The sequence below is a fragment of the Herpailurus yagouaroundi genome, unplaced genomic scaffold (genome assembly GCF_014898765.1).
Source record: "Herpailurus yagouaroundi ecotype Mexico unplaced genomic scaffold, PumYag 100, whole genome shotgun sequence".
NCBI lineage: Eukaryota > Metazoa > Chordata > Mammalia > Carnivora > Felidae > Herpailurus > Herpailurus yagouaroundi.
The window spans coordinates 49,937,704-49,959,760 of NW_024412391.1; the positions used below are offsets into that span (position 1 = coordinate 49,937,704).

Below are 22,057 nucleotides of genomic sequence, written 5' to 3' on the forward strand. Positions count from 1 at the left end.
ATTCATTCTAGCATTGTGGAGAAAGCTAGGGTTCAGAATGTGAAGTTTTAAGTGTGAGGAGGACGTGGAGGCTCATAACTTTCTAAACTTCATAATTTGTGAAATAATATTTTTAATTAAGTTTTCCATTGTAATTCCAGTACAGTTAACATACAGTGTTATATTAGTTCCACACATACAATATAGTGATTCAACAATTCCATACATTTTGACCTATGTACTGACCTATTTTCACTGAGCATTATACTCTCTAGCTCTGTCCATGTCATTTCAAATGGTAAGATTTCATAATTTTTTATGGCTGAATAATATTCCACTGTATATATACACCACATCTTCTTTATCCATTTATCAATCAAAGGACACTTGGGCTGTTTCTATAATTTGGCTATTGTAAATAAAGTTGCAATAAATACAGGGGTGCATGTATCCCTTTGAATTAGTGTTTTTGTATTTTTTGGGTGAATACCAAGTAGTGCAACTACTGGATAATAGGACAGTTTTACTTTCCACTTTTTGAGGACCCTCTATTCTGTTTTCCACAGTGGCTTTATCAGTTTACATTCCCACCAATAGTGCATGAGGGTTTTTCTTCACACCCTCACTAACACTTGTTTCTTTTTTCTTTTCTTTTTTTTAAGTTTATTTATTTTGAGAGAAAGAAAGAGAGAAAGAGAGTGCGTGTGCAGGTGTGGGGCAGAGAGAGAGAGGGCTCTCAGTGTAGAGCCCGATGTGGGGCTTGACCCCATGTACCATGAGACCATGACCTGAGCCAAAATCCGGAGTTGGATGCTTAACCAAGTGAGCCATACAGGCATCCATTTCTTGTGTTTTTGATTTTCACCATTTTGATAGGTGTGAGGTGTGAGGTGATATCTGTGAGGTGATATCTCACTGTAGTTTTGATTTGAATTTCCCTGATGATGAGTGATGTTGAGCATTTTTTCATGTTGGTCATCTGGATGTCTTCTTTGGGAGCCTGTTTTCAGTGTGCCTGGCAAATATTAGGTGCTAGGTAACCATTCTTTAATTTTCATCATATTATCTAGCACAATGCTGGGGATATTAGTCACATTGCATTTATTCACAGAGGAATTATAAATAAGCCTTGGTTGCTTTGTGAAATCTAAGATTATGATTCAGGACCTCTGTGGTATGATCTCTGAAAGGTTAAAAAAAAAAAACAACCCTGCTAACATAGCATTATGTTACATAAACATTACCTGTGACATTACAAGTGAATAATATAGACCTTGTTTTGCCATTAATTCAGCATGTATTCCTTTTTCTGCCACCATCCCATCTTTTATGGTCACAATCAGATCTGCACTTCGAATAGTGGAAAGTTGGTGTGCTATGACAATTGTAGTTCGACCTTTGCTTGCCTACAAAACAGTAAGTATAGAAAACAAATATGAAATTAATAGAAATAACAAACTTTGAAATATTCAAAAAAGCTTGTTATTTTAAATATTAAGGAATCCTTGAATCTAGAAATTTGGACTTAAATGGATTAGGAAGACCAATAAAAATAATTTGGTAATTTAAAATGTAAACATACTCCTATCATAAGATCCATCCATTTAAATCCCAGATATTTATTCAAGGGAAATAAAAGTGCATGTCCACAGAAAGGCTTACATATGAATGTTCAGAGCAACCTTATGTGTAATATCCCAAAACTACAAACAAACTTAATAACTTAAATGGGCATCGATACCAATAAGCTCAAACATTCCATACAATGGAATACTATTTACCAATAAAAAGGAACTATTGATACATTCCACAATAAGGACAGGTCTGAAAACAAGTATGCTGAGTACAAGAAGTCAGAGAGTATAGAATACATATTGTATGATTCTATATACACAAAGTTCTAGAAAATACATACTAATTTATACTGGCAGTAAACAAACCAGGGGTGGTCAAGAGCCAGGCAGAAGAAAGAGGGTTGGGATGGAGTATTTACAAAAAGCATGTAAAAGTTTTGAGGAATGATTGGTTGGCTATGTTGATTGTGGTGGTTTCACAGGTGTACATTTATGCCCAAACTTTTCTAAGTGTATACTTTTATATGTGCAGTGTAAGTCAATTAAACCTCAAAAAAAAGCTGTTAGGAAAAAGAATCTCAAACAAAAGAACCAGCTTATTTATACCACCCAAGGTGGCCATTCTTGAAGTTCTGTAAGAATCCTGAATGGGACTGAGGCATTTTAATGAATGTTATGCAAATGTAATGATAAAGTAGATTGAGGAGCAACTAACTATTGTAGGTAGAAAGATTTATTTTTCTTAATTTTGGCAAAGTGTGATGAAGCACACATAATTATATTGTTAATTGGCAATTACTAGAATATGTGAGTTTCTCTAAGTGATATTTATTTGATATAATCTGAAGAAGACAAGTCTAAACACTAAAATGTGTAGTGCTCCCTTTATTTTTCATAGTGCAAATATAGACTTCTTTTCCTTCCAAGATTTTATTTAAATTCGTTAGTTAACACATAGTGTAGTATTGGTTTCTGGAGTAGAATTTAGTGATTCCAAACTTACATATAACACCCAGGACTCATCACAACAAGTGCCCTCCTTAATGCCCATCACCCATTTAGCCCATTCCAATAAACAGTGGAGCTCATGCATCCCTTCAAATCAGTATTTCTGTATCCTTTGGGTAAACACCTAGTAGTGCAATTGTGGGGGTAGTCCTATTTTTAACATTTTTGAGGAAATCTCCATACTGTTTTCCAGAATAGCTGCACCAATTTGCATTCCCATCAACAGTGTAAGAGAGCTCCCCTTTCTCTTCATCCTTGCCAACACCTGTTATTTCTTGTGTTGTTAATTTTAGCCATTCTGACAGATGTGAGGTGATATCTCATTGTGGTTTTGATTTGCATTTCCCTGATGATGAGTGATGTTGAGCATTTTTTCATGTGTCTGTTAGCCATTTGTATATCTTCTTTAGACAAATGTCTGTTCATGTCTTCTGCCCATTTCTTAACTGGATTACTTATTTTTTTGATGTTGAGTTTGATAAGTTCTTTATAGATTTTGAATACTAGCCCTTTAACCAATATGTCATTTGCAAATATCTTTTCCCATTCTGTTGGTTGCCTTTTAGTTTCGTTGATTGTTTCCTTTGCTGTGCAGAAGCTTTTTATCTTGGTGAAGTCCCAATAGTTCATTTTTGCTTTTGTTTCCCTTGCCTCCAGAGACGTGTCTAGTAAGAAGTTGCTGCAGCTGAGGTTAAAGAGGTTGTTGCCTGTGTTCTCCTCTAGGATTCTGATGGTTTCCTGTCTCACATTTAGGTTTTTCATCAATTTTGAGTATATTTTTGTGTATGGTGTAAGAAAGTGGTCCTATATAAACATGGGTGAATGATAACTGGGAAGAGAGTTTTTATTGTTTGTTTTTTGTTTTCCTCAGTCTATTATTTTTATGGGGTAATTCTAAGTCTTGCTTATGAATGGTATAATACAATAGGCAAATTTTTTTGTTTTATTTTTTAATAAAATTTTTTTTCAGTTTATTTATTTTGAGAGAGACAGAGGCAACACATGTGCATATGAGTAGGGGAAGGGCAGAAAGAGTGGGAGAGAGAGAGACAGAGAGAGAGAGAGAGAGAGACAGAGAGAGAGAGAGACAGAGAGAGAGAGAGAGAGAATATGAGAATCCCCAGCAGGCTCTGCACTATCAGCACAGAGCCTAATGTGGGGCTCAAACTCGTGAACCATGAGATCATGACCTGAGCCAAAACCAAGAATCAGACGCTTAAACTACGGAGCCATCCAGGCAACCCTAGTTTAGTTTTTTAAAATCAACTTTATTTTAGGATGGCTTCAATTTAGGGAAAATTTGCAAAGATACTACGGTATTCATGTACCCTGCACACAGTATCCCCCAGTGTCAATACCTGACATTTCTATGGTGCATTTTTTACAACAAATGAACCAGTACCAATATTTTATCAACTAAATTCTATACTTATTCATATTTCCTTAATATTTACCTATTATCTTTTTTCTGCTCCCAGATCCCCTTCAAAATACATTGCCACTTAGGCATCATGTCTCCTCAGGCTCCTCTTAGTTGTGACAATTTTTCAGATATTCCTTATTTTGTACGAACTTGGTATTTTTGAGGAATACCAGTCAGATACTCTGTAAAATGTCTCTCAATTTGCATTTGTCTGATGTGCCTAAGTTTTAGAGGTAAGACATTCAGCCTATACTAATCCCACTTTTCTCATTTGAACTTCAAGTCTGAATTGTATTCTGGATCTTGGAGACCTGAGACTTGCCTACAGCACCTTAAAGGGGAATGAATGTAAGAATGCTGTTGTTGAGTGGGCATTCATTAGGACTACCAGTGCAAAGGTGAAAACACTCAAGACACCCAGGTTCCTGACCCATATCTCTCTCAATTATTCAATTACATTTCCTTGAGGTGACAAATGTTATTTCTTAAAAGCAAACAGATCTCAAAACTTACTGATGAAGCTATAAGATGTTACCAAATAGCTCAATGATTTCACAATACTATTAAATATTTCTCATAGCAAATTAATATGTATGAAATTTACTTAAAAATATAAAAGGGCACATATAACACATATACTCTAAGGAGAATGTAGGACAGAAGGACTTGTAAAATCAAACAATGGGGAGACTGCAATTAGAAAAGGTTTGAGAATAGTATGCAGTCTCGTGACATAATCAGAATATAAGGTTTCCTGAAGCAGGTTATATTATTCTAGACCTTCTTTTCTTCATGGGAGACTCACTTTGCAAGCAGTTTTACAGACCTATCTACTAATATTTCTTCACTTCTTAGGCATTACTTATGGAACAAATTTACTTATTTTGCAAAAGTTCATGCTGTTGTCTGACATCTGAAAACAGACAGTAAGGGATGACATTTCTGCAGCTGTGCCTCAGTGAGCATTGATGTTCCCTCAGACTGGAATGGCCTGCACTTACTCATCTCTACCATCTTTTCTCTGCTAAGCTCATGGTCTAAACTCTAAACATTTGATTAGCTTATTATAGAATGATTAGTGTTTGAATGTATCAAATAAATCACATTGTCAATTAGAAAATTAGCAATTAGAAAAATCGATATATAGAAGGTTTTCTTATTTTGGGGGAGGACAAGGCTTAGGAATAATTTAAATTTACAGAAACCACTCCTGTCTTGAGGGGAAGATGGCGGCGTAGGAAGACTCTGAGCTCACCTCGTCCTGCTGATCACTTAGATTCCACCTACACCTGCCTAAATAACCCAGAAAACTGCCAGAAGACTAGCAGAACGGAGTCTCCGGAGCCAAGTGCAGACGAGAGGTCCATGCAAGAGGGTAGGAAGGGCAGCGAGGCGGTGCGCGCTCCACGGACTGGAGGGAGGGAGCCAGGGCGGAGGGGCGGCCCGCCAGCCAAGCAGAGCCCCCGAGTCTGGCTTGCAAAAGCGGAGGGGCCGGACGGAGTGTGTTCTGACAGCAAGTGGGACTTAACATCTGGAAGGTTATAAGCTAACAGCTCTGCTCAGAGAACGGGAGGGCTGGAGGACAACAGGAGGGAGAGTTGGTGAGCCCCGGATGACAGAGCGCAGCTTGGCGGGGAACAAAGGCGCTCACCAGCGCCATCTCCCTCACCCATCCCCCAGACAAAATCCCAAAGGGAACCAGTTCCTGCCAGGGAACTTGCTTGCTCCGTGCAAACACCCAACGCTGTGCTTCTGCGGATCCATCCCTCGGGCGGGTCTGACTCCCTCCTGGTGCCGCAGGGCCCCTCCCGAAGCGGATCACCGAAGGAAAAGCGAGCTGAGCCTGCCCCTCCCGCCCCTGTGCACCTTGCCGATCCACCCCAGCTAATACGCCAGATCCCCAGCACCACAAGCCAGGCACTGTGCAAGTAGCCCAGACGGGCCACGCCACCCCACAGTGAATCCCGCCCCCAGGAGAGGGGAAGATAAGGTACACACTGGTCTGACTATGGCCCCAGCGGTGGGCTGGGGGCAGACATGAGGTCTGACTGTGGCCCCGCCCACCAACTCCAGTTATACACCACAGCACAGGGGGAGTGCCCCGCAGTCCCGCACCACTCCAGGGACTATCCAAAATGACCAAACGGAAGAATTCCCCTCGAAAGAATCTCCAGGAAATAACAACAGCTAATGAACCGATCAAAAACAATTTAAACAATATAACAGAAAGTGAATTTAGAATAATAGTCATAAAATTAATCGCTGGGCTTGAAAACAGTATAAAGGACAGCAGAGAATCTATTGCTACAGAGATCAAGGGACTAAGGAACAGACAGGAGGAGCTAAAAAATGCTATCAATGAGCTGCAAAATAAAATGGAGACAACCACGGCTTGGAATGAAGAGGCAGAGGAGAGAATAGGTGAACTAGAAGATAAAATTATGGAAAAAGAAGAAGCTGAGAAAAAGAGAGATAAAAAAATCCAGGAGTATCAGGGGAAAATTAGAGAACTAAGTGATGCACTAAAGAGAAATAATATACACATAATTCGTATTCCAGATGAGGAAGAGAGAGGGAAAGGTGCTGAAGGTGTACCTGAAGAAATAATAGCTGAGAACTTCCCTGATCTGGGGAAGGAAAAAGACATTGAAATCCAAGAGGCACAGAAAACTCCCTTCAGATGTAACTTGAATCGATCTTCTGCACGACATATCATAGTGAAACTGGCAAAATACAAGGATAAAGAGAAAATTCTGAAAGCAGCTAGAGATTAACGTGCTCTAACATATAAAGGGAGACCTATAAGACTCGTGACTGATCTCTCTACCGAAACTTGGCAGGCCAGAAAGAAATGACAGGAGATCTTCAATGTGATGAACAGAAAAAATATGCAGCCGAGAATCCTTTACCCAGCAAGTTTGTCATTTAGAATAGAGGGAGAGATAAAGGTCTTCCCAAACAAACAAAAACTGAAGGAATTTGTCACCACTAAACCAGCCCTACAAGAGATCCTAAGGGGGATCCTGTGAGACAAAGTACCAGAGACATCGCTACAAGCACAAAACCTACGGACATCACAATGACTCTAAACCCATATCTTTCTATAATAACACTGAATGTAAATGGACTAAGTGTGCCAACCAAAAGACATAGGGTATCAGAATGGATAAAAAAACAAGACCCATCTATTTGCTGTCTACAGGAGACTCATTTTAGACCTGAGGACACCTTCAGATTGAGAGTGAGGGGATGGAGAACTATTTATCATGTCACTGGAAGTCAAAAGAAAGCTGGAGTAGCCATACTTATATCAGACAAACTAGACTTTAAATTAAAGGCTGTAACAAGAGATGAAGAAGGGCATTATATAATAATCACAGGGTCTATCCATCAGGAAGAGCTAACAATTATAAATGTCTATGCACCGAATACAGGAACCCCCAAATATATAAAACAATTACTCACAAACATAAGCAACCTTATTGATAAGAATGTGGTAATTGCCGGGGACTTTAACACTCCACTTATAGAAATGGATAGATCATCTAGACACAAGGTCAATAAAGAAACAAGGGCCCTAAATGATACATTGGGTCAGATGGACTTGACAGATATATTTAGAACTCTGCATCCCAAAGCAACAGAATATACTTTCTTCTCGAGTGCACATGGAACATTCTCCAAGATAGACCACAAAAGAGCCCTTCATAAGTATACAAGAATTGAAATCATACCATGAATACTTTCAGACCACAATACTATGAAGCTTGAAATCAACCACAGGAAAAAGTCTGGAAAACCTCCAAAAGCATGGAGGTTAAAGAACACCCTACTAACGAATGAGTGGGTCAACCAGGCAATTAGAGAAGAAATTAAAAAATATATGGAAACAAACGAAAATGAAAATACAACAATCCAAACACTTTGGGATACAGCAAAGGCAGTCCGGAGAGGAAAATACATTGCAATCCAGGCCTATCTCAAGAAACAAGAAAAATCCCAAATACAAAATCTAACAGCATACCTAAAGGAAACAGAAGCAGAACAGCAAAGGCAGCCTAAACCCAGCAGAAGAAGAGAAATAATAAAGATCAGAGCAGAAATAAACAATGTAGAATCTAAAAAAACTGTAGAGCAGATCAACGAAACCAAGAGTTGGTTTTTTGAAAAAATAAACAAAATTGACAAACCTCTAGCCAGGCTTCTCAAAAAGAAAAGGGAGATGACCCAAATAGATAAAACCATTAATGAAAATGGAATTATGACAACCAATCCCTCAGAGATACAAACAATTATCAGGGAATACTATGAAAAATTATGCGAACAAACTGGACAACCTGGAAGAAATGGAAAAATTCCTAAACACCCACACACTTCCAAAACTCAATCAGGAGGAAATAGAAAGCTTGTACAGACCCATAACCAGCAAAGAAATTGAATCAGTCATCAAAAATCTCCCAACAAATAAGAGTCCAGGACCAGATGGCTTCCCAGGGGAGTTCTACCAGACGTTTAAAGCGGAGATAATACCTATCCTTCTCAAGCTATTCCAAGAAATAGAAAGGGAAGGAAAACTTCCAGACTCATTCTATGAAGCCAGTATTACTTTGATTCCTAACCCAGACAGAGACCCAGTAAAAAAGGGAACTACAGGCTAATATCCCTGATGAATATGGATGCAAAAATTCTCAATAAGATACTAGCAAATCGAATTCAACGGCATATAAAAAGAATTATTCACCATGATCAAGTGGGATTCATTCCTGGGATGCAGGGCTCGTTCAACATTCAACGTGATAGATCACATTAATAAAAGAAAAAATAAGAACCATATGATCCTGTCAATCGATGCAGAAAAGGCCTTTGACAAAATTCAGCACCCTTTCTTAATAAAAACCCTCGAGAAAGTCGGGATAGAAGGAATATACTTAAACATCATAAAAGCCATTTATGAAAAGCCCACAGCTAACATCATCCTCAATGGGGAAAAACTGAGAGCTTTTTCCCTGAGATCAGGAACACGACAGGGATGCCCACTCTCACCGCTGTTGTTTAACATAGTGTTGTTGGAAGTTCTAGCATCAGCAATCAGACCACAAAAGGAAATCAAAGGCATCAAAATTGGCAAAGATAAGTTAAGCTTTCACTTTTTGTAGATGACATGATATTATACATGGAAAATCTGATAGACTCCACCAAAAGTCTGCTAGAACTGATACATGAATTTAGCAAAGTTGCAGGATACAAAATCAGTGTACCGAAATCAGTTGCATTCTTATACACTAATAATGAAGCAACAGAAAGACAAATAAAGAAACTGATCCCATTCACAATTGCACCAAGAAGCATAAAATACCTAGGAATAAATCTAACCAAAGATGTAAAAGATCTGTATGCTGAAAACTATAGAAAGCTCATGAAGGAAATTGAAGAAGATATAAAGAAATGGAGTAACATTGCGTGCTCATGGATTGCAAGAATAAATATTGTCAAAATGTCAATACTACCCAAAGCTATCTACACATTCAATGCAATCCCAATCAAAATTGCACCAGCATCCTTCTTGAAACTAGAACAAGCAATCCTAAAATTCATATGGAACCACAAAAGGCCCCGAATAGCCAAAGTAATTTTGAAGAAGAAGACCAAAGCAGGAGGCATCACAATCCCAGACTTTAGCCTCTACTACAAAGCTGTCATCATCAAGACAGCATGGTATTGGCACAAAAACAGACACATAGACCAATGGAATAGAATAGGAACCCCAGAACTAGACCCACAAACGTATGGCCAATTCATCTTTGACAAAGCAGGAAAGAACATCCAATGGAAAAAAGACAGTCTCTTTAACAAATGGTGCTGGGAGAACTGGACAGCAACATGCAGAAGGTTGAAACTAGACCACTTTCTCACACCATTCACAAAAATAAACTCAAAATGGATAAAGGACCTGAATGTGAGACAGGAAACCATCAAAACCTTAGAGGAGAAAGCAGGAAAAGACCTCTCTGACCTCAGCCGTAGCAATCTCTTACTCGACACATCCCCAAAGGCAAGGGAATTAAAAGCAAAAGTGAATTACTGGGACCTTATGAAGATAAAAAGCTTCTGCACAGCAAAGGAAACAACCAACAAAACGAAAAGGCAACCAACGGAATGGGAAAAGATATTTGCAAATGACATATCGGACAAAGGGCTAGTATCCAAAATCTATAAAGAGCTCACCAAACTCCACACCTGAAAAACAAATAATCCAGTGAAGAAATGGGCAGAAAACATGAATAGACACTTCTCTAAAGAAGACATCCGGATGGCCCACAGGCACATGAAAAGATGCTCAACGTCGCTCCTCATCAGGGAAATACAAATCAAAACCACACTCAGATATCACCTCACGCCAGTCAGAGTGGCCAAAATGAACAAATCAGGAGACTATAGATGCTGGAGAGGATGTGGAGAAACGGGAACCCTCTTGCACTGTTGGTGGGAATGCAAATTGGTGCAGCCACTCTGGAAAACAGTGTGGAGTTTCCTCAAAAAATTAAAGATAGACTTACTCTATGACCCAGCAATAGCACTGCTAGGAATTTACCCAAGGGATACAGGAGTACTGATGCATAGGGGCACTTGTACCCCAATGTTTATAGCAGCAATCTCAACAATAGCCAAATTATGGAAAGAGCCTAAATGTCCATCAACTGATGAACGGATAAAGAAATGGATAAAGAAATATACACAATGGAGTACTACGTGGCAATGAGAAAGAATGTAATATGGCCCTTTGTAGCAACATGGATGGAACTGGAGAGTGTTATGCTAAGTGAAACAAGCCATATAGAGAAAGACAGATACCATATGTTTTCACTCTTATGTGGATCCTGAGAAACTTAACAGAAACCCATGGGGGAGGGGAAGGAAAAAAAAAAAAAAAGAGGTTAGAGTGGGAGAGAGCCAAAGCATAAGAGGCTCTTAAAAACTGAGAACAAACTGAGGGTTGATGGGGGGTGGGTGATGGGTATTGAGGAGGGCACCTTTTGGGATGAGCACTGGGTGTTGTATGGAAACTAATTTGACAGTAAATTTCATATATTGAAAAAAAAAGAAACCACCCTTGTATAATGGAAAAATATTTTACCATATGTTTGAGGCTTTTCTTGTATTTTTTTAAGACTCTGAAATTTCCTGCTAACTAATAATGATTTAAATCCATTCGTGAAAGAAGAACCCACTAGCTACAAATACAATAGGATAAAAATAAGTGGCTTAAGGGAAAAAAGTGACTCTATTACAAGCCTACATGGGATCCTCAATTTCAGTGGGGTATGGTTTGCGTTTCTTTCCCAACGAGGCAATATGGTTTTAGAAAAAGGATGGTGTTTTTTTTTTTTTCTTTTAATTCTGGTAAAATATACATAACATGAGATTTATCATTCTAGTCATTTTTAAGGTTAGTGTTCTCCTGGATCAGAGAGGCCAATTCCTTCTGTGTCACTATTATTTTATACTCAGACTTACATTGCTATTCTTTTTTTTTTTTAGTGGTAAAATAATCATAACATAAACTTTTAACCAGTTTCAACCATTTTAAAGTGTAGAATTTAGTGGCATTAAGTATTCATATTTTTGTGCAACCATCACTACTATCTAACTCCAGAACTTTTTTTTACATTGTGCTGAAATTCTATACCACTCTGAACCATAACTTCCCATTTCCCCCTTTCCTTAGCCCCAGTAACATCCAATGTACTTTCTGTCTATGAAGATGACTATTCTAGGTATCTCATATAAGTGTAATCACATAATATTTGTCCTTTTGCATCTGTCTTATTTTAGTTAGCATAATATCTTCTAAGGTTTTCCATGTAGCACGTGTCAGAATTTCCTTCCTTTTTAATATTGAATACTATGAACTGTACACATATATAATGTGCTTATCTATTTATGTGTCAAAGAACATTTGGGTTGTTTCTAACTTTTGGCTATTGCGAATGATGCTGCTGTGAACTCTAGTATACAAATATCTGTTTGAGTTCCTTCTTGCAATTTTGTTTGGTATATACCCAGAAGTGGAATTGCTGGATCATATGGTAATACTATCCTTAAGAAGAGGCTAGTTTTGAAGAATGATCCAGTTTCAGATTTAGCTTAAATCCCTAGCAGATGCATAATCTTGGGGAATATAGCATGGTGGTTATGTGAATGAGCTCAAGAAATGTGTCTGGGTCCACATCCTGGCTTCACTGTTGCCTAGCTGTTATTCGGCCTGTCTGTGCTTCAGTGTGCAAATCTGTGTAATAGGAAAGTAAGTGTTCTGATCTCACTGGGTTCGTATAAGGATTAGCTATTATCACCCATTTGTTCCTTTATTATGCCTACAATAATGACTCATGAATGGCTTTAGAGGGATCCATGAACCTCTCAATGTTTTAGGTAAATTTTTGTGTACAAGAGCATTTGTAGATTTTTCTGAAAAAGTTAGTGGTTTATTTTTCCCTTTCTTAGATTCTTAGATGGGGCCCTGATCCATCAAAGGGGAAGAAGCACTGCCCTAAAATAAATTAGTGGTCTATAATTTAACACCAAGCCTAACAAATGTGAGCTTGATTAGGCAGGCTTATAAAATGTTCCATGATGCTTTTAGGATGAGATAGTCTCTATGCTACCTTTGTTCTTCTGGCTAAATTCCAGCCAAGGAAATCCCCTTGCAGAAATTCCCTTTCTGTTCTCAACTATTATCATGTTGCTACAAATGGTTTTGAAAAGAAAGAAAAAAAAAAAAAAGAAAGAAAAAGAGAAAGGAAAAGAAAGAAGAAAAAATTGAATAAATCCCTAATTTCATATATAAAAAGTAAAATGTTTAATTGTCATAGACGCACCAAAATGTGTAATAATTAACCTAATTGGTATACCAATTTTCTTATTGTTCAATTCTTCAAGTTATATAAGTATGTTAAGATCCTCTGAGGAAGATCAACGGGATGCATCATAGTGAGAAAGAGCAGTAATGATAAAGAAAAGCCCATGAAGCCTGCAACAAAGCAGCTCTATCTCTTTAAAGAATAAAACTGTGATGGAAACCCTTCCCTCATAATTAGCAAAGGGTCTTTTTAAAGGTTCTCCATTGATGTGGTGTAGCTGAACCTCCCTTAATAATAATTATGCCTAGATTAGCATACCACTTTTAACATCTCAGAGTGTTCACAGGCTTTATCCCAAAGTCAGTGTGGGCTTCCTCTGCTTCCACAGGGGCCTACAGGTCTTTACTGCCATGCCTTCTGTACTGGGACAGAATAGAAACCTGCTGCATTGGCATGCTGGGTCCAAACCAGTAGCAGAGTGGTACCACATAGTCTGTGGCATAAATCTTTATCCACTGACACTTGATCCTCCTCATGAATAAGATAAGTGAAGCAAAACTAGTTTGCAGTAAGTCTAACTTAAGAATTCCAGAAAAGAGAACTTTAGACCTTGGAACTATTCTGTATCAAACTCATCCAAAATGCATTTAACAAATGCTTACTGGCTGTCTAAGGACCAGGCCTCATTCTAGTGCTGGGGACACTGCAGTTAACCAATCAAAGCCTTTGCCACTACTGAGTTTACATTCCAGTAGGGGAACAGAGACAATAAAATAAACAAATACATACACAGTATGAGAGCTGATAAGAAGTACTATGGCATGTTTAAGGAGCAGCAAATGTGGAGGAGAATGATGGGGTGTGAGGTTCCAGGAGCTTAGAGCCTGATTCCATAGAACCTTGTCACTTACTGTAAAGATTTTTTTTTTTAAGTTTATTTGTTTGTTTGTTTAGAGAGTGAGTGCGAGCACACTTGCATGCATGCAGGGCAGGGGCAGAGAGAGAATCCCAAGCAGGCTCCTGACGCAGATCCATGCAGGGCTCAATCTCACCATGAGATCCTGACCTGAGCTGAAATCAAGAGTTGGACGCTTAATCCACTGAGCCACCTAGGTGCCTGGTAAGGAATTTGGTATTTAGTTAGAGTGAAGAGTGAGTTAAAAAGCCACTGGAGGATCAGATTTACATTTTAGTGGCATCACCTGACGGATGTGATAAAAACAGATTGATTGGGCATGGGCTGAAGCAGGGAGTAACTGTTGCAATATTCCAAGTGAGGAGGGGAGCCTGGGGGGCTCAGTCAGTTGAGCGTCCGACTTTGGCTCAGGTCATGATCTCAGGGTTCCTGAGTTTAAGCCCTGCATTGGGCTGACTGCTGTGCGCAGAGCCTGCTTCAGAAGCTCTGTGCCCTCTCTCTCTGTCCCTCCCTCTCTCGTGCTCTCTGTCTCAAAAATAAATAAATGTTAAAAAAAAATCCAACTGAGGACAAGAGTGATAGTTCCCTTATGCTCATTTTAGTCAAAACCTACCTTCTGCTCCAGGAAACTACTGATTTTATTTCTTTTTAAAAATCACTATAGATTAGTTTTAGTGGTTCTAGAACTCAATATAAGTGGAAGACAATAGGGGTAATGGAGAGGAGGGGTGGGAAGGAACAAGTGAAGGCTGGGCATGGAGGGGGTAGATACAGCATTCACCAATAAGAAGAGATATATTTTATTGTTCCCTCTTTGTTCGTTTTGTAGTTTGGAAGATATTTTGAGCTGGAACTGTTAACTGCTGTGGGTTAGGCCATATCATGCAGCAGGTCTGAGAGTTCTTAGAGGAGAAGAAATGAGATGTGCTGTGTGCCCTACCCTCCTTAGGTAGGAACCTCTCCAAAGGTTTGATTCCACAATCGCCCTCTGTGTGGAATGTACAGAGGACTCTCAGGGCACTGGAGCTTTCATTACCTGGCCTTTTTTGAACTCTCCTCTTTGCTATGAGTCACTTTCCAATAAACTGATGCATATATAATTAATTCCGTTTATTGTGCTACTTGTCACCCCTTTGTTACCATTTACCTTCATCCCATAAAAGACCAGCAAACCAAACTTAAAGCAGTTTCACACCTATATGTCTCTACAATGTCAATAATTCTCTCACCTTTAAAAAGTGAAAAATAGGGGCGCCTGGGTGGCGCAGTCGGTTAAGCGTCCGACTTCAGCCAGGTCACGATCTCGTGGTCCGTGGGTTCGAGCCCCGCGTCGGGCTCTCGGCTGATGGCTCAGAGCCTGGAGCCTGTTTCCGATTCTGTGTCTCCCTCTCTCTCTGCCCCTCCCCCGTTCATGCTCTGTCTCTCTCTGTCCCAAAAATAAATAAACGTTGAAAAAAAATTTTAAACAGTGAAAAATAATAAGAGTAAATACATTTTTAAAAACTTAAATTCCCTCATAATTCTGCCACACAACTGCTGGTATTTTCATATATGTTGTCTTCATTTTTGTGCACATGCACACCTATTATATATAATTGTAATCATAGTTTACATACGATTTGTGTTCTGTTTTTATCATGATACAGATTTAATTTTAACCATTAGTAAAAAAAACTTATTAGTTTATTATGTCACTAAGCAACTACTTTAAAAGTCTGAACAAGTTCTGATCACCTGAAGTGATTAACAAATTGGTTGAAAAGATAATGGACACTTAACCTTTAACAACTCTGGAACCTATTACAATGTTTTTAAATGTCTTATATATATGTCAATTGTATCTCAAGAAAATGAAAGAAAAATCTTATGTAAGTTAAAAGATGGTTGGTTATATTAAGTGTAATAATTTTTTGGTACATTCAAGCCCTAAGTAACTAAGCATCACCATTACCGAATACAATTTGAGTGCATTCTGTAGAGCTCAGTCCCAGTTACTAAATTAAAAAAAATGAAAAAAGCATCAGCCATACCCTTGAGGGAATCATTGTTTCTTTTCCACTAAAATTAACCAAACTGGCAAAGTATCTACAATAAACATGGACTTTCATATCACTTCCTTACTTTATGGAAATAAGAAATGTCACGAACAACATGTGGCACTCTCACTGTGGGATGAAAACAAGGGTAAAAACATATACAATTTAATTTGCAAGTTGATAATAGTAACTAACAGATTATTCAATAAGCAGTGGGCACTCTGGCTGCCAGTATCCATTTCTGGTTGCACAAAGTTAGTATTTAACAAGAAAAGTCTGTAATTTTCTTAGACACAAAAACACAACACGTTTTCAAACAAGTTCAAAGTAATTTGTGTCATTAAGCCTTCTGAAAGGTTTGAAGGCTATGATTGATTGATTTTTTAAAGAGAGAGAAAGAGAGAGAGAGAGAGAGAGAGAGAGAGAGAATGCATGCAAGTGGAGCAGAGGGGCAGAGGGAGAAAGAGAGAGAATCTCAAGCAGGCTCCATGCTCAGTGCAGAGCCCAACACAGTGCTTGATCTCATGACCATGGGATCATGACCTGAGCCAAAATCAAGAGTTAGATGCTTAACCTACTGAGCCAGCCAGGCATCCCTGAAGGCCATGATTTAAAAGAGGGGTTGGCCATTGAAAAAAATATTCATGGTTTTTCATGTCACTGCCACCAACTACTGTCCCAAATGCAATGCAGTTTCATAAAGGACCATCACTGTATTGAAGTCCTGAAGCAAGTCAGTAGCATGCAGTAAGCAGGAGGTTAGTATGAAGTTAGAGGGCCAAGGGCTCTTACAGGAGAATGATTCAAGGGTAGGGCAAACCACACTGTATGCTTCCACCCTGGAAATGAAATTAAGTTAAAATGAGTACTTTGGGGTTGCCCTAAAGAGGAAAAGTGGTCAGAGAAGAGAATCCTACAGGTGTGTATGCAAGAGGCTAAGAATGGATGTGGTTATAACTGTGATAGTGGTAGTGGTATGGGGTTACTTGGGGGAGGTGTAAAGTGTAGACCATTGGAAAGGAAGTATATATGGGATGACTGCGTGGATATCAGCCCTGTATGTTTTTAGCACCAACTATAGCATCTTCTTCTTTCATCCAAATCACTTCCTATAACTATCATGTATAAGTTTTTACAAGGGTGAACATTCTGCATCAATACCTTAAAGAGGGCTCTGAACTCAAGAAATAATCCAGTGCAGAGCCATACTTTCTTGTATTTAAAAACAATGTTGAGCCAGGAATATGGAAATAAGAAATGATCTGCTCACTTACCTTCTCCAATGCAGCTTGAACAACTGATTCACTTTCTGTATCTAGGGCAGATGTAGCCTCATCTAAGATCAGGATCTTTGGGTTTCTAACTAAAGCTCGAGCAATTGCGATTCTCTGTTTCTGTCCTCCACTCATTTGTGCTCCTTTTTCTCCTACCAAGGTATTAAATTTCTAATGAAAAATAGGAAAGAGCACAGAAACAGAAGGCAGCATGATCAAATTATTAGAATAGGCAATGACAGGCAATAACAGTTGTGTTTTAATACCACCTTAACCACTACTTCAGCCTGGCTGCTTTTGACCTTTGAGTTGTCCTTTGTGAAAACAAACAACTGTTGGAAAAAAAAGAGTTCAATAAAGAGATGACCAAAGGAAAATTTGGCTAGGACTAAAAGAAATGAGAATGTATGATAGTCAGGATTTTTAGGGAGATTAATAATATTTGAACCAATCTTGAAAGTTTTTAAAGACAATTTAAAATGTACTGATATCTTTAAAAGAACTGCTGTAATACAAACACATTCTTAACTATCTGAAATGTTTAACAGCAATTTAATATATTATTCACAATTTCCTTCCTGGATATTCTGAAAAAAGGTATGAAAAGATTAATGCAAAACAAACTTCTCAAAATTTTTTTCAGTCTTGGGACACTTTTGGACCTGTGTTTTATTTCCTTTACTTTTTATTTTTTGGGATATACCTCTTTAACAAATGAGTATTTGAGGTTGGAGGTAATTTCTAGAACTAATGAAGCATAGTTGTAATATTGTATTGGGTTAGGTCCATGACCCAAAGCTCATTTCTTCAAGGATATAAATTTAAATAGTTTTCTAAACCTTTGATTTCTAGAGTTTGACCTTTACATTAAAAAAAACACATAGGGGCACCTGGGTGGCTCAGTCGGTAAGCCTCCGACTTCGGCTCAGGTCATGATCTCACGGTTCGTGAGTTTGAGCCCTGCATTGGGCTCTGTGCTGACAACTCAGAGCCTGGAGTCTGTTTTGGATTCTGTGTCTGCCTCTCTCTCTGGCCCTCCCCTGCTCGTGTTCTGTCTCTCTTTCTTTTTCTCTTTCTCTTTCAAAAATAAATAAACATTAAAAAAATTAAAAAAAAAAAAGAATTGGTTTGTTGATATCCACAAAATAGCTTTCTGAGATTTTGATTGAAATTGCACTGAATCTATAGATCAAGTTGGGAAGAACTAACATCTGGCAATACTGAGTCTTTCTTTTCATGAACATGGAATAGCACTGCATTTTAAAAATTCTTTGATTTCAATCTTTATATAGATCTTGTACATATTCTGTTAGATTTATACCTAAGTAATTCATTTTTTGGATGTTAATGTAAATGGCATTGTGCTTTTAATGTCAGATTCCACTTGTTCATTGCATATATATAGGAAAATGATTGATTTTTGTATATTAACTTTGTATCCTGGAGCTTTGCTATAATTGCAGTGGGTATTTTTTGGTCTGTCTTCTTTTACTTAGCATAATAGTTTTCAGATTCATTCATATTGTGTGTATCAGCAATTCACTCCTATTTATTTCTGAGTAGTGCTTCACACAATGTGAATCTACCTTAAGCTACCAACTTCAGCAAAAACAAATAAAAACACAAAAAACCAAAGAGCTCAGTTAATTCTGATTTTCAGTTAACAGTGAATACTTTTCTTAGTGTAAGTACATTTCATACAATATTTGGGATATACTTATGATAAAATTATTCATTGTTTATCTGAAATTCAAAATGAACTGAAAATCTTGTATTCTATCCAACTTTATATCAGTTGCAATTTATCTATTCAGCTGCTGAACATTTGCATTATTTCCAATTTTTGAATATTATGAATAAAGCTGCTATGAACATTCATGTACAGAATGTTCTTGTGGTCACATTTTCATTTCTTTTGGAAAAATATGTGGGAATAGAATGCTGAGTCATAAATGTATTACAAGGTTATTATGTTAACATTATAATAAAGTGTCAAATTTCTTTCTAAAATGTACCAATTTCACTTTATTCAGAATGAGTAAGAGATCTAATTGATTTACATTCTCATCAGAAGTTATAATTGCTATTATTTTTAATTTTGGCCATTCTAACAAGTATGAAATGGTATCTCATTGTGGTTTTACTTCACATTTGCCTGGTGACTAATAATGCTGAATATTTTTCATTGGTATATTGTCCATTTCTTTGTGTGTGTGAAATGAAATGTCTATTCAAGTTTTTGTCCATTTTTCTGTTTTATAATTGTGTTTGTTATAAGAGTTCTGTATATATTCTGAGTGCATGTCCTTTGTCAGACCTGTGTATTGTAAATATTTTCTTTCACTCTGTGTTCTCTGTGTTTTAGAAAGTAAAAACTTTCTAAATAGTGTCTTTTAAAAGGTTTTGATTTCAATAAAGTTCAGTTTATCATTTTTTAAATAGTAAATGCTTTTCTACCTAAGAAAAGCTACCTTGGCTTGGTTACATCAAGGTCACAAATGTTTTTCACTTAAGTTTTTTTTTTGAAGTTTGATAGTTTCAGTTTTTATATTTGATTTAAGATCCATGCCACATTAATATGTATACATGGTATGAGGGAAGGGTCACATTTTATTTGTTTTTCCAGAAGGATATTCAATTTTCCCAGCACCATTTGTTGAAAAGACTTTCCTTTCTCCCAACAAATTAACAATGGCCTTGTCAAAAATAATTTCACTAGATATGTGTGGGTCTTTTTCTGGACTCTATTTTTTCCACTGATCTACATTGTGCCATTTCTACTTTCTTAATGCTGTCTTAAAATTACATATTGTAGGTCTTCCAGCTTTGCTGGTTTTTTTTTTTTTCATAACTGTTTTGTCTATTTTTAGTCCTTTAAATTTTCAAACAAATTTTGGAATTAGCAGGTTGATTTCTAGACACAAAAAAGACTTCTGGGATTTTGATTGATATAGCATCAAATTTATCAATTTTGGAAAAACATGTATCTTTAAAAATACTGAATTTCTAAATCAATGAATAAGTTACACTCTATTTAGATCTTTAATTTCTTTCAGCAATGTTTCATAATTTTTATACAGAAGATTTACACCTTACATAAAATTTAGTCTATTTTAATATTTTTTGATGCTATTGTAAATGCCACTTTTTGAGAGAGAGAGAGAGAGAGAGAGAGAGAGAGAGAGAGAGAAAGGGGAAGGGCAGAGGGAGAGAGAGAATATTAAGCAGGCCCCATGCTCAGTGCAGAGCCTGACATGGGGCTTGATAACATGACCCTGGGATCATGACCTGAGCCAAAATGAGGAGTGGATACTCAACTAACTAAGCCACCCAGGTGCTCTGTAGATGCCGCTTTTAATTTTGATTTCATTTGTAATTGTTGCTATGATTTAGAGATCTAGTTGACTTTTTTTTATAGTTATAGGTCTTACTAAGATTATTTCTGTTTTAAAAAATTTTTAATGTTTATTTTTGAGAGAGAGAGAGAGAGAGAGAGAGAGAGAGCGAGCGAGCTTGGGGGGGGAGGGGCAGAGAGAGGGAGACAGAGAACTCAAAGCAGCCTCCAGGCTCTGAGTTGTCAGCACAGAGTCCCATATGGGGTTTCAACTCACGAGCAGTGAGATCATAGCCTGCGCTGAAATTGGATGCTTAACTGATTAAGCCACCCAGGTGCTCCTAATATTACTTCTTTTTGAGTGGCTTTTGGTAGTTTGTGTCTTTCAATGAACTGACCCGCAGCTAAGTTGTCAAATTTATATAAAGGCATAGCCTTGTTCATAGTATTCCTACAACGTTTTAATGTCTTTAAGATTAATAGTGATGTACTATCTTTCATTCTTCCCATCGGTAATTTCTCTTCTGTTTTCAGATTCATCAGCCTTGCTACCATTTACTGATTTTATTAATCTTTTCAAGGAAACAGCTTTTGATTTTAATGATTGTTTCTAATATTTTTCTTTTTTTCTTTTTTGCTTTCACTGATTTTTGTTCTAATCTTGATTATTTCCCTTCTTCTGCTTGCTTCGGGTCCAACTTGCTCTTCTTACTCTAGTTTCTCAAGTTGGAAAGTTAGTTGATAGATTTTAGGTCTGTTTTTCTTTTCTAAAAGCAAATACTGATACATAGTAGTTTCATTTTTATTTAGTTAGAAAAGTCATTAATTTTCCTTGAAACTTCCTCTTTCAGCCAGAGATTATTTAGAAGTGAGTTATTTAATTTTCAAATATTTGTGGATTTTCCAGATATATTTCTCTTAGTGATTTCTATACTTTAATTCTATTATGGTTTGAGAACATATATTGTATGTTTTCTTTGAAATTGCAAAGTTGTTTTTTTAACCGCCCAGAATATTGTTTACTTCCGTGAACATTCCATGTGTATTTGAGCAGAATATATTCTGCTGCTATTGGGCAGTGTTCCATAAGTGTCAGTGAGATCTAGATGGTCAGTAGTATTGTTCAGGTCATCAACAGCTGTACTGATTTTCTGCCTACTTGTTCTATCAAGTACTGAAGGCTTCAACTAAAATTGTGTGTTTGTCTGGTTCTCCTTTCAGGAGCAGCAGTTTTTGCTTCATGCATTTTGAAGCTTTTCTTTTTAAAAAAAAATTTTTTTTTCAACGTTTATTTATTTTCGGGACAGAGAGAGACAGAGCATGAACGGGGGAGGGGCAGAGAGAGAGGGAGACACAGAATCCGAAACAGGCTCCAGGCTCTGAGCCATTAGCCCAGAGCCTGACGCGGGGCTCGAACTCACGGACCGCAAGATCGTGACCTGGCTGAAGTCGGACGCCCAACCGACTGCGCCACCCAGGCGCCCCTTGAAGCTTTTCTTAAGTGCTTAAGCATTTAGATTATAATTTCTGGCTTATGGATCATAGTTTCCTATTTCTTTGTATATCTAATTGTTGCAGAATGTACACTGAATTCTGTGAATGTTATGTTGCAGAAACTGAATTCTGTTTTCTTCTGAAAACAAAGTTAATTTTTG

At 37.5% G+C, this 22,057-nt stretch overlaps 1 protein-coding gene across 1 annotated transcript in view; it reads right to left on the minus strand.

Moving 5' to 3' along the window:
- The window catches only part of ABCB5 (ATP binding cassette subfamily B member 5), a 142,719-nt gene that overhangs the window by 68,057 nt on the left and 52,605 nt on the right, over positions 1–22,057 (minus strand). The window contains 2 exon segments of the mRNA XM_040472467.1: positions 1,224–1,385; positions 17,069–17,239. Of these exon segments, the coding sequence (XP_040328401.1) occupies positions 1,224–1,385; positions 17,069–17,239 (333 nt within the window).